The sequence below is a fragment of the Oreochromis niloticus genome, linkage group LG18 (genome assembly GCF_001858045.2).
Source record: "Oreochromis niloticus isolate F11D_XX linkage group LG18, O_niloticus_UMD_NMBU, whole genome shotgun sequence".
Classification (NCBI taxonomy): Eukaryota; Metazoa; Chordata; class Actinopteri; order Cichliformes; family Cichlidae; genus Oreochromis; species Oreochromis niloticus.
In genome coordinates, this window is record NC_031982.2 from 29492322 (window position 1) to 29505443 (window position 13122).

General features: G+C 37.9%; 1 protein-coding gene across 2 annotated transcripts in view; it reads right to left on the reverse strand.

Annotated features, from left to right (window-relative positions):
• Positions 1 to 2065: 2065 nt before the first annotated feature.
• LOC100697792 (receptor-type tyrosine-protein phosphatase N2) overlaps positions 2066 to 13122 on the reverse strand; it is a 208867-nt gene continuing 197810 nt past the window's right edge. For both annotated transcript variants that reach the window (XM_005476816.4, XM_013272749.3), the window contains exons 22-23: positions 7057 to 7130; positions 2066 to 4904 (exon numbers count right to left, since the gene is read on the reverse strand). In XM_005476816.4, the coding sequence (XP_005476873.1) occupies positions 4833 to 4904; positions 7057 to 7130 (146 nt within the window). In that variant the 3' untranslated portion in view covers positions 2066 to 4832. The remainder of the gene's footprint in view (positions 4905 to 7056; positions 7131 to 13122) is intronic.

Here is a 13122-nt window from a genome sequence, read left to right on the forward strand (position 1 = left end):
GAGAAACATTTCTAATTCCCTGTGTGAACAAATATACTTAGAGCTGTTCTCATGTTAATGATGATTCAAAATACACAATAAAACTATGTGTGAACAGGCCCTTTGTAGCTACTATCAGGCAAACCAAATCTCAGGGACTAAAATGTGTGCACATGTATTCAAATCCCAAGGTGTCTACAGTAGAAGTTGCCATCTATGAAAAGAAAAACTTAGACGGTCTAAATCTACTCATATGACTCACTATTGAGAGAAAAGCAGCATCTTGCTAAATCGATTTCCCTACTTCCTACTCTCTAAGTCAACACTGCAAGAAAGCAACACAAGCTTATGTACTGAGAACGTTTTTTCCCCCACAATCAATAGCAAGCTGCTGTTTCACCTGAATAAGCACTCAAAAAGCTGATCATCCACCCAGCTTCTTATAAGGAGATGCTGGATGAATAATAATGCCAAGTGACGATGACTCTGAATGAAAAATGTGATTCATTTTGGCGTCATAATGTCTTTGTAACGAGAGATCGTCAACATCAAGGAGATGAGGTTAAAAACAGCTGGACAGGTATTAGACTTAAAAACAGCTGCACAAAAAAACTTATGTTTGAAGGAGTGACAGTGGTTCTTCCACAGTGCAAAGAAAGAAGCAGTTAACTGCAGGCATGCGATGAATCAGATGATAAGGGGTGATTTTAAATCGCTCCCTTGATCAAGTGGAAAAAACAGGTGCTTACACTGGGATTTTTTTAAAGGCCATGACAGATCAAATATTTGCTTTTGTAGCTTAACTTTTGATTAAAGAGTGCACAGTTTGCATACACACATCTCCCACAAAATGTCATTATATTATATTTATTTAAGAGTGTGACAAAAATCTATGTTAACCCTATAAACCACAGGTGTCGAACTCCAGGCCTCGAGGGCCGGTGTCCTGCAGGTTTTAGATGTGTCCTTGATCCAACACAGCTGATTTAAATGGCTAAATGACCTCCTCAGCATCTCTTGAACTTCTCCAGAAGCCTGGTAATGAACTAATCATTTAATTCAGGTGTGATGACCCAGGGTGAGATCTAAACCCTGCAGGACGCCGGCCCTCGAGGCCTGGAGTTCGACACCCCTGCTATAAACCCTGAACCATGAAATAATGCCCAGAACATTTTGATTTTAAATTTAGATATACTTTTGCATATGTGAGTGTAATTTTGTATAATCTTCGTTATATCTGGCATTTTTTGGCAGTTTATTGCTCACAGTTTACCTTAAATAAACAAATGGGAGTTGGGGTTAAAAAAGATACACTTCGTGTTATTAGGTTCTGAAGAAAATCCCGCCTTTTAACCAGAAAACTGGCGAGCAGGTCTCAATTGCATATATTTCACTCATTTTCACTCGTTGGCTAACTTTATGTGCCAGAAACGCTCAGTCAAGTTTAGCGAGAAAGGTTTAGCTGAGCACAATAGTTTTAAAAGTTAAACCATTTGTGAACTTTGAATGACAGGTCAGTTTTGCCTTTAATTTCGCTTTTTTGCTCAAACCAAAGTTAGCAGCTTTTTAATATGGCTAATTACAAATTTAATTTGCTAGCCAAACTAGCTGGACGTTAGCTAGTTTGGCTAGTTAACATCCAAGCTAACTCCTTGACTCTGTGGTCACTATAATGCTGCTGCTACTACAACTACTATTCCCAATAATAATAAAAGAGTGATGGACAAAATACCACACTTCACATGCACTTTTTCATACCTTTTTGCGGAAATATATGTTTTTCTTTTTGTGCAATGTCAAGCAATATAAAACTGCAAAAAAGTTTTCATTGCACCTTCTCGTATATTAGGTGTTAGTGTTGCCCAAATATCTCACCTGAAGAGAAAAAAAAATGTAAATGCTGAATGTCAGCCTTGAACGCCATCCACTGCAGGACATCACTTTGTGTGCACACACCTAAGGTACCCGATTTAAAATGCAGCTGGTGTTTGCAGCTCTATAAAACACGTTTTACTGCTCACCCCGATGGTAAAAATTAGTGTATAATTATGTCAGAAAAGGGAAAAAAAGAGACCACAGTCACAAGTCGGGATTGCATTACAATACTGCATCGACAACTAGACTTTATTCACAAGTTGTTTACACCAATAGAACAAAATATCTTCTGTTGTGTTTTAGGGTTTATGTACAGTTTTAATGCAACAGACCAGCCATCTATTCATACTTGATGGTGTGTGAAAAAGAAAGAACACCAGCAGGGAAACTGATTGAGTATCATTATTGCAAAATAAAAAATAAAAATAAAAGCCCATTATAATAAGCTTGATTCAAATATGGTAGAATAAGATCATTTAAAGTGAATGCCAGTTCACTTAATTCCACATTTTTATAATATACCTGACAGTATCCTAAAAAGGGAGAGAAACAGAATCTCATTTCACATTGAACACATTATTAAAAGCAGCATTTCTTGTAGCACGTTTCAATTTTGTGATGGAAAAATGTAGACCAGCTTGCTGCAGTGTTACATCATATTGTTACTGCACCACGTTTCAGCCCGCTTTAACTATGATCTGCACAGTTTAGAGAAGATAATCCTTGGCTTTTGTACTTTAAGGTCCTTGGAGCATCTTGTTTAATAAAGAGTCTAACACAAAGTTAATAGAAACATCAGCAGTTGGCTGGTTGCTTGGAGAGGTTTGTAAAGGTCATTTTGAGGCAAGGAGAAAATTACAGCACACATTTGTTGAATAGTCTCATGCATTAGCAGCAAAGTGTATGCAATTCGTGTCATCGGTGATTTATAAACAGAAGTAGAATTAACTGAATGAAACATTTCAAACTGTCAACCAATTGATTTTGCACGAGCTGGTTTCCCAAAGCCATCTTTAATAATCAGTGTCTTAATTTCAAGCTATTTAGTGGCGGCTTTTGTTTAGCTAAAACTGAAAATGAGCTGACAATCCCAGGACATTCTGTTCAGAAGCCAGCAAAAATAATGATCTGAACTTGTCTGTAACTGGTGGTGAGGCCTTTTCTTGAGAGGCGTGATACTGAAATAAACCTACATACATGGGCTAAAACATGAAAAATAAGAGTTAATGCTGACTGTGCTCTTTTTATTTACAGCAGTACATAAAACATGTTAATTTCAGAATGCTTTTGGGAAAACCAGCTGAGGCGTGTCACTGCAAACTAATTTCCATTGCAATACAGATTTCACTACTGTACATGTACAAATCATCCATTAATGCTACATTAAGAACCTACTATTCAGAAGCAAAGCTATTCCTTTTGGCATGACAATACTTGTCAGAAACATTAACATTTAAAATGACTCCACTCTAGCATTTTGAACTTATAGTTATTTGAAGTAGGTACTTGTGAGAGGACTCTCACAAACTTTTGGCCGAACAGAAACTTCCTGCTTCCGCAGAATGTTCTTCAGTGTTTATCGCAGCGATTTTCATTTAGCACAGGCACAGCTAATCTTTAATCCGCAGGTTAATCCACTAGAATGAGGCCATTTTAAAATGAAGCATTACTCCTTATCCTCGTGGCTTTTACCAGTCCATCTACTGAATTTTTATTTTTTTTGTTAAGGCAGACATGAGTGTAACTTCACTGACAAGCCACAACATTGTTTTTCCACAAGAAAGAACAATTCAGGTAGAAGAAACACAAAATCGCTTCAACAAAGATGAAGCAAAATCATTTGACCATATTTCCAGTATTAGCACGTTTTTTGTTCAGCTAAGACAGTTACCGATAATGTGTTATTTTTTGGGTTTCCCCGCTTACTTTTACAAAAGCAAGGCTTCGTGGGAGATGGAATCACTTGTGTTTTGCCTAATATCTACCGTACTGACCAACACTACGTGCTGATGAGTTACAGCATACTGTGACACACTAGCATACGGCATCAAAACATATCAAAAAGCATGGCATTAAATATCAGACAATGTGTGATGATCTGCGTCACACATGCACCCACTCAGAGACCGATCAGTGGCATCAATTCAGTAAAACACTCAGGTTTGGCAATTGGCCACATTGAACATTGCCAAGAAAATCCGAATCAGATATACGATTACATTTTGAGCCATCTTATTTTGATCAATGCCAGCTGATGCCAATGAGATCAATGTTCATCTAGAAACAAAAATTATGATAATTAGACACTTAACAGAATACAGATGATTTTGAAAAATCGATTAAAAGTCGTTTAAATGCAGTGAAGTGTTACTTTGGAAAACAGGCTGCTTGGATCATCACAACAGAAGGAAGGTCTGTCTATGTACAGGATAGCTTCAATGGTTTCCTGGCACAACGTTGACTGAGATCGAATGGGAGATGTTAAGAAGTGCAAGGAACGGTTGCACATGGAAGGGAGAGGGGTCACAAGGAGGAAAGACGAGGCATGCGGAAATGAGAAAATGGGATAAAAGATGAGAAAAAACATCTGATGACAAGATAGGGTGAGAAATAGGAAATTTGACTGCAGGAAATAATAGAAGCGATAAATGGTAAAGACATGGGTAAATATTAGATATGAAAAGGGCATGGGAGTAGCAAGGGTGTGAAAACACAAAATGAAAGCAGAAGACAGTGGAGAGAGGAGAGAGGAGTAAAATGAAGAAGGAGTAGAGAAAAAGAAGAAAGGCAGACAGGAAAACACAGATTAAGTGAAGTGTCAGAAGGAGGAGAAACAAGAGACGGAAATGACAGATGAGAAGCATGAGAGGAGAAAGAACATAAATAACAGGGTAAAAAAATCTAGGAGACAAAATAGGAAACAATATAGGGGAAGATCCTTAGGACAAAGGTGAGATGAGGAGTAGAGGTGTTGTTTTCTACTGTGGAAGAGCTTTCAGGATGGCATTCACCTCCTCAGCAACGGCTGTCAATGCGAACTCAAACTGATCCTGCAGACAGACAAAAAAGAGAAAGAAAGTTAAAAGTTTATACATGCAAGAACAAAAAGATTACTAAGCGTTTGATTTTAGCGATACATGCTACTTTGCATTTACCCTTCAAAAATCCTTAATATTGCATCAGTTTGCGGAGATTAAGATGCTGAACAAAATGTGGAAGTGCCTAAGTTTTATTTCCCACAGACCTTTTTGTCTGTGATCATCGAAAAGCCAATGAAAAAAATCCCACCGGCTTTGTGGCAAAGGGAGACTCTAGCTTCATGGCCGTGAAGTTTAGATGGCCATGGTTATTTTAGAGAACTGGTACGTTGTTTTGAAATACTTATTTATACTCTTACGTGATCAAAACATGACTGACCTATGATTACTTTATCCTCACAGTAAGAAGTAGATTAAAGGCCTAAACAGCAGATCAAATTCAGAAATGAAATCAGAGTGCTGAGGCTGGGTCTCCTGACCACAAAGGGAATCAATGTGTGAGGAGTGCAGGGAGAGTGCTGTGACAGCAGTTCAGTCAGGATACATGCTTTAATAAAACCTGGATCGATACCATGGATGTTTTACACACATCCTGGGTTTCCTTTCTAATTAAGTTCACAGATCAGCCGGTAATTGTTTCCAGACCAGCCGGAGTCATTCAGTGTACAGTGTGGTGACGATATACTTGGTTGTAGGTCTCTGAGGCAGTGAGCAAATGTAATTTAGAATATGAGTCTTTTGAATAATTTGTTTGAGGTTTTTTCCCCCCAAAAATACAAAAACTTTATTCCCTTTATTCCCTAAACTTACTTAAACACTTAATGAAAATGAAATGGAACCACCTTTTTTGCAAATTCTTATTCTCAATCATTCATTTCATATAACCAGAAAGCCTCCACTAGAAGTTCTGATAAGGACAACCTGGGACCATTTAAGCACAGGTTATCAGCACCTATTTGAACTCTATACATATTCCTCTGTCATTTGACCTGATTTTCCCATAATCCCTTTCAGAAATCGATTCATCTCAGCTGAAGCAGTGGAGCGAGTCCCCAAAACTCTCACATCTAGTCTCTCTCACATAGAGAGGCATAGCGATTATCATCTCAGCAAAGACTTTTAGACAAAGTGAAGTTTTGATGGGAGTGTGATCGATTGTTAGAAAGACAGTTCTGGGGCATTAAGGCGATCTAAGAATGTCAAGTTGACATTTTGAGTTTACCATGGCAATCCTTCGTGTAACCTTTCTACCCAAATTCATGTGACAGGACAGATGGATTATTCGTTTTTGATAGAGAAGCTGAGAATGACCTTACTTACATTTTATGCTGATGGAAAAAAAAGTGGCCTTCCACAGTAGCAACCGTAAATGTAATTACTGCAAATCAGCCTGTATATGCAAAACATTCTCACTGTCATTCTCGGATACTTAGTCAGGACTTCTTGCCGTCACATGTTAATGCATTAAGTAATGCTTTGGTTTCGATTTCCAACATGCAGGATAGTGGAGCTGCTCATGTTGTAGATTAGCATCTTTATGGGTCACACAGTGGTGCACATCTAAGTCACTGGGTTTTATGAGTCATGTGCGATCATTATTTTTTGATCTTACTAAATATTTCCTTTTTTTCTCTCATTCATTCTTGTTAGGTTTAGGTTTTATTAAGTAACAGAAAATACTACATACTTGTATGTAAAATACTACATGTATAAAAGGTTTATGGTCACAGTGATACTCATGTGTTAGAAGATAATGTTTTCAAACATGCAACATGCTTTTGAGGAGGAACACACCGTTCAAAGTGTGTTGCATAGGTTCATGGTGAACATATTTCATTATGGCCTTATTGCATGGATGCACCAAGATTTGAATCAGCTAAATATTAGATTGTCTGACTCATTCCAATGTAGCTGAAGCAATATTGATTGATAGCTATCACAACTTATTATATTACACCGTATAATTTGACTGCTGGTACAAAAGCAAAATAATACAGACCTGCACTTTTATTTATATTTGAGGATTTGTTGAAGTTTGTGAAATTACTTCACCGCATGGTTAAGCAGGATTTTTAAATGTAAAAACCAAAAAAGTCATCTGTTCACACTGTTCCACAAATCAAACAAAATCTGCACAAACAAACAGGATTCAGGTGTGTGTTACCTTAGTCTGGACCATTCCTGGCCTCTGGTCCCGCAGGTGCTCCAGAGTCGCTGCAATATCAATCTCCTTGGCACCTGCCATGCATGCACACACACACACACACACACACACACACACACACACACACACACACACACAAAAATGATGTTGGATTGTGTTCAAGGCACCACCAAGATAATCCAGCTAACATCACTCAATCTGGTCTTTTAAACCAACTCCCATTAGAACAGCAAAGGCGATTACATTCATCCTCTTAGCACAAACACACACACACACCCTGACTCTAGAAAACAGTGATGGTCTTTAGTTGAAATGAAAAAAAGATGAAGAGGGCAAAGGAGCTGGTGCAGAGGACTTTGTGAGGGAAATCACAGGAACACATGTTTGCTACATTTTCTAAAGAAACCCGAGTCAATCTGAAAGCTCCTTGTTAGTCTTTGGTTGTTCTTAGCCTTTCACGAAGGTTGCCCACCAGAGCTCTATCAGCCACTGCCAAAAGCTGACGTGTGTTTGTCTGTGTGTGTATTGCCCGTCAGTCTGTCTGCATGCCAGACTGGGATAATGTCCCACAGCTGACAAAAGTGTGGCTGGCTGCAGTCAGCTAAATGACCTCAGGCCAAATGCTGGTCAGATTACTCTGTGATACATTACAAACAGATTATAATCCTTTTCGAGTCAAATACAAAGAGGCATATATATATCTGAGTTGTATAATCTTATGTGACCGTAATTGAAAAACTGGATTTTTCCAGTTTCAGGACTTAAGCCTTGATAAGCCAATTCTAGCCTTTATAGACAAAAGTCTTTCACGTCTTTGAAAAGTAACAATAAAAACCACAATTTGAATGTTTTCTTTTTAAATTTGTCTTAATAGCGTTTGTAGTTATGCACTATTTAGACCAGCTATTTGGAATTGATTGGATCAATAAATAATACAATATTACAATTAACAATACTTTATTTAAAAAATGGTTTGCTTCTGTTTCTCAGTGTGGAAATGGACAAAACTATGGGGTCACAACTTTTAATCCTTTAGTTCAGGTGTTTTCAGTCGCACTGCCACAGGTGAACAAAATCAAGCCATACAAATGTTTGTGAAAGAACTGGTCATTTTAAAGAGCAATTAAAGGGTAACAGCAATCTACCGGTGCAACACGTCAGTTTGTGCACTTTCTCCCTCCTAGATATTGCACAAACAACTACGTTTTACTACAGTTACTGCTACTATTAAAGTGACAGACAACATCAAGTTAATGCATAAAAAAGTGCCAGTGCTTTGCAGAGTTTGAAACCTTCTCTGACATCAACATCAGCACAAAAATTGTGTGCCCAGATCTTCAATGGGATGAGTTTCCATGGCCGAGCAGCTGCTGCAGGTGTACTTATTGTCCACAAACTGCATTAAATGAAGTTTCTAGAATGTCTTTTTTATCGCCCCTATGAAATATTTTTGCTGTTATTTATGATTTTTATTTTTTCTGTCTGTCCAAAACACATCACTAAGGTTACGTTTACCTTTAAATACAATAATCTTCCTCAGTATATCAAATACTTGACTACTACTACTAATAGTTTCAGCTTGTGTAACAAAACAAAGGTAAGAAGAATCCATTCAGAAGCCCAGATAATACTTTGTAAAAACGCTAGCATTGTAATTATTTTTGCTGATGAATTAACAAATGACAAAAGACATTTATGGAATTGCTCTTAATGCACTTATCAAAAAAAAGGATATTAAAACATAGTTTTTTTCCAGAAAATCTCTATTATATGTTAATGTAGCTTTCTAAATACCATTTCTGTCTAACACCATTATCTGCTGGCATACAAATAAAGTGTAAGCTACTTTTAAAACACTCATTGATTGTACTTATAACGGTCTTACGCCCGCCCTGTAATGTCAACGGAGCATAACCAAAAATTGCAGGTACCCACGCATTATTTGAGAAAAGAAGCAAAGAGACATAAAACACAAGAGATGATTCATAAAAGTCAGAGGGAAAAATAGATGTTAAGGGGGGAGGAAGACATGTCGCAGAAATAGAGAAATTGTTCTGGGAGAGAAAAGGGACGAGAGAGAGAGAGAGGTGGGAGCAACAATTAAATTCAGAAAGAACAAAAGACAGAAAAAACATTTAATTTGTTTTCTGTCCTTCCGTTTCTCTCCCCCACCTTCTCCTCCTCTATCCAAATTCTGAGGAAACAAAAAGCGCAAGAATTACTTTTTTCTTGTTGTGACACATAATAACACTCCTTTTTCTTGCCTGCATGAAGAGGAAAATGAATGGTGGGAGAACCGCTCATTCACACCATTTTCTCTTTCTGTTTCACAGGTTTTGTGAGCTTTTTTTCCCCCCTTTTCACAACACAATAGACTCCCTTCTAGCCAGAAAAGCTGCAGCAGACTACTCACTGCTTTAGTTTTTCTTTTTTGAGAGGAAGGACTTAACAAACCAAGGGCTATTGTGCAGATTCTGATAAAACTCAAAATGGACGGTATTAAGAAAAAATGCCTAATTCGGGCTTTCCCTTGAAGGAGATGGTGGAAGCATGAAAAAAGCGGGACTAGTATAAAAACCTCTGCCTCATTTTGAGATTCCCTCTTCTGTAAGACTGCTTTGGGGTGGAGGTCGAGGAGTAGGACTTAGGAGGGTAGAGGGGGGTGTGCTATAGATGAGGAGAAGGAGGAGAGAAAGCCTGGAAAAAAGAAAAAGAAAGAAAGACACGCAGCCCTTGAGGAGGCCACGAAAACCCCAAAGCCGAGGGCTGGGTTGACCAGCTGGACCTGAAGAAAAAAATGCAGAAAGAAGTGGTGCAATGCTGAAAAGCTCTCTGGTATTCACTGTGTTTTGATAGATTCTTAAGATGAAGAGAAAGGTGACGGGTGGTGGTTAGAAACAGGAGAGAAGTGAGGGCGCTTTTTGGAAAAGTTGAAGGGAAAAAAAAAACGTGAGAACCACCTCAACCCTGCTACATCGCTATAATTCTTGAGGAAATTTGCAATTCCTTGGGAAAAAACTGTTGGAATCTATTAGAAAAGAGGGGGAGGGGGGAGTGTGAAGGAAACGGGTTATTCTGTCTCTGAGAGGATGGAAGAAGAGGAGGAGGAGGCAGTGAGAAATGCCTTTGATCAGGATGAAGAAAACCTGCAAACCCAAAGGCTTTAAGGTTCTCAGGACAAAAAAGGAGGAAAGTAGAGCTGAGAAAGTGATGTACGAGAGGGAAACTAGGTTTTTCAGGTATTTCGTTTGTTATACAAACCTATATTATCGTCTGTTCAACAGAGCACTTTAAGCCTAGACTTTACAATCATCTATTTAATCCTTAAGCACTTGCAAACATACAGTGGCTTAAATTGAAGAAGACAAATCTTATAATCTACAGACATCAGCCAGGTCAAATCTTTTAAAACTTTATTTGAGATGACATGTTTTTGTAGATGATTGTTGCTTTTCACTGTTACAAAGCAATGGCAGCACCTTTAATTTTATACATTAGTATTAGTTGCCTCTGATTTTGTATAATTTAGTTAGTTAATTTTGGTAATGAGCACGTTTCCAGTTTAACTAATTGTAGACACACGTACAATGCTGAGCTGTAAAATGAGGATAAGTAGGGGATAAGTACATCATAAAGAAATAGCATACAAGCAAAAGCCAAAGCAAAACTCCTAATTAAAGCTGCAGTAATTGATTTAATTATAACTTCATAGCAAAACTAATGTATGAGCATTAGCTCCGTCTTGGTCTCAACCAAATTTGGAGGAAAGTATCTGCTTGCTACAACTGAAACTTTGCCTTTGTGTTATGCACTAATCTGGGTGATGAATACAGAGAGTAAACCAAAGAGGTTACAACCATTGGCTGGAAGACCAAAGCTCTAAACTCATGAGTTAATACTCTGTTTGGCCTTTTTAGGCACCCGTTTCATGTTAGTCTTTTCCAGATGAATAACTTTAAGTACTCTGCACATTAAAAACTTCATTTTATGCACTATGGTGCACTGTAGTTTGTGAAAATCTAACATGTTAGAAGACGATCATGTGGTTTGTATATGGGATATAAACACCTAGGATATGGTAAAGCAGTACTACAGTATGTATACTGGAATAAAAAAATGTAAGTACTCAAGTGAACATACCTCAAATTTGTCCCAAAAAGATAAAGTAAGGAGCAAAGAAATGCATCTTTTTAAATGAGCAAATTTAAAGATAATAGTGACAGACTGGTCGGTTGGCACAGCTCAGACCAAGTGAGTCTTCTAACTTTGCTTCTGCTGATTTTCATGTTTTACCTCGAGGGATTACATGCTCCTGTATTGGTTCAGCAGATTTCACAACTCCCCCAGTTTATGAAACATCTTCAGAAGCAGTAAAAGAAAGTAAAAACATAAAGTGCTGTCAAAATCTTATTTTTCTGCCAACATAAACACTCTACCTAACACAGATTTCACACCGTTTTATCAATGGTGAAATCCACTTTGATCCTCACAATAAAACCTCTCTAGCATTTCCTGACCAGGGTCCGATTACATCACACAAAGAAAAGATGATTTTCTTTTGAAAAAGATAAAAAAATATTTTGTTTATTAATATCTCAGTGAGGACGGGGAGGGTTAGGCCTCGTTTTAGAATGGGCCTTTATCAGGCTTATTCACAGTGGAGCAAACAAACATGAAGAGCCTTAATAAATGTGAAGCTTTACCAGCTTGAAACAGCTGAGTGATGAACGGATGAGATGATACTTTCATGTAGGAGACTATGGTTCCACTCCTGTTTGTGCTCATTATTCATTTTTTATTTTTTTAATTTGGTTTTCAATTATTTTTAAGATGCACTGTAACAAAATACAATTTCAATCTCAATTGCTAATTTGCTTTTTATAACAAATTAATGAAGAATGTGTGTTTTTAATGACTCATGCTTTTACAATTTATCAGGGGTTAAGGATATAAATTATTAAAAGCTTTGAGTCACTTTCGGTGACAGCTAGGTGTCGCCTAAATACTGTACCTGTCTGTTAGGCTTCACCTGAGCTGGTTCAAGTGTCAACTGTGTTTTCAAGTATGTTTTTTAGCAGCATCTGTGTGATGCATTCACACAGCGCATGGATGCACCTTGCATTCCAAGCTAGTTAGCTTGGAAAGGTCAAAGGTCACAAAGCTAAAGTTGAGATCAGTCCACAAACTGATGGGAGAAGGTTTCATAGCTATGGTAATCCATTATATGAAGACTAATAATAATAGAATAAAAATGAAATTAAGTTGTATTTAAGTTGTAAAATCTAATGGCAGCAAAGGACAACTTTTTGCATGTTTCACATCCTCATATATATTTTCAGTTTAGTGTTAATGGAAACTTTTGACCCACAGCTAATGTGTTCATTCGATGTCAAGCAGGAAAATGCTCATTGCTCTAATTTGCTCCCACAGTAGCCTCGGCTACACTTCACATCATTTGAAATCTCATCCTTTACTTGGCAAAGAAAACAAAACAGTTTTCATTAGTTTTCTCTGCTGATATCTACGTACTCTCCTTGCTGTCCATCAAAAAAAAAATTTCTTTAAAAATATCCAAGGCAAAAGTTACTTGTTATGAGATGAATTAATTTCATGTTGCTTCAATGGCCCATTAGGTTTTTATAGACAAGTTTGGAATGGGAAGGATTTGGGAAGGAGATAAAAGGACACGGAGGACTCTGCCCCTCACATCCACCAACCCCCACCCATTCCTCCCTGGCCCCTTGGTGCTTGGGAGGGGCCCCCATCACAGTGTGACAGCCTGGGAAACGGCCACCGAAGCCCAAACTGACCCTTTGATCTGGAATTAAAGACCCAGGAGCTCGTTCTGCTACAGCAGCACCACCACAGGACAATCACACACAAAGAAAGATACGCACACATACACACAAATGTCCAATCAGTGGAAACAGTGGATTGATCACCTTCTGTCTTTACATCGTGTAACCAAACATGAGGAATCAATTTTTAGAAAGACTTTACTGACACACACTAAACATCTGCCTTATTAACATTATCTACCTTTTCAAAGTTGTTCTAACATGAAGC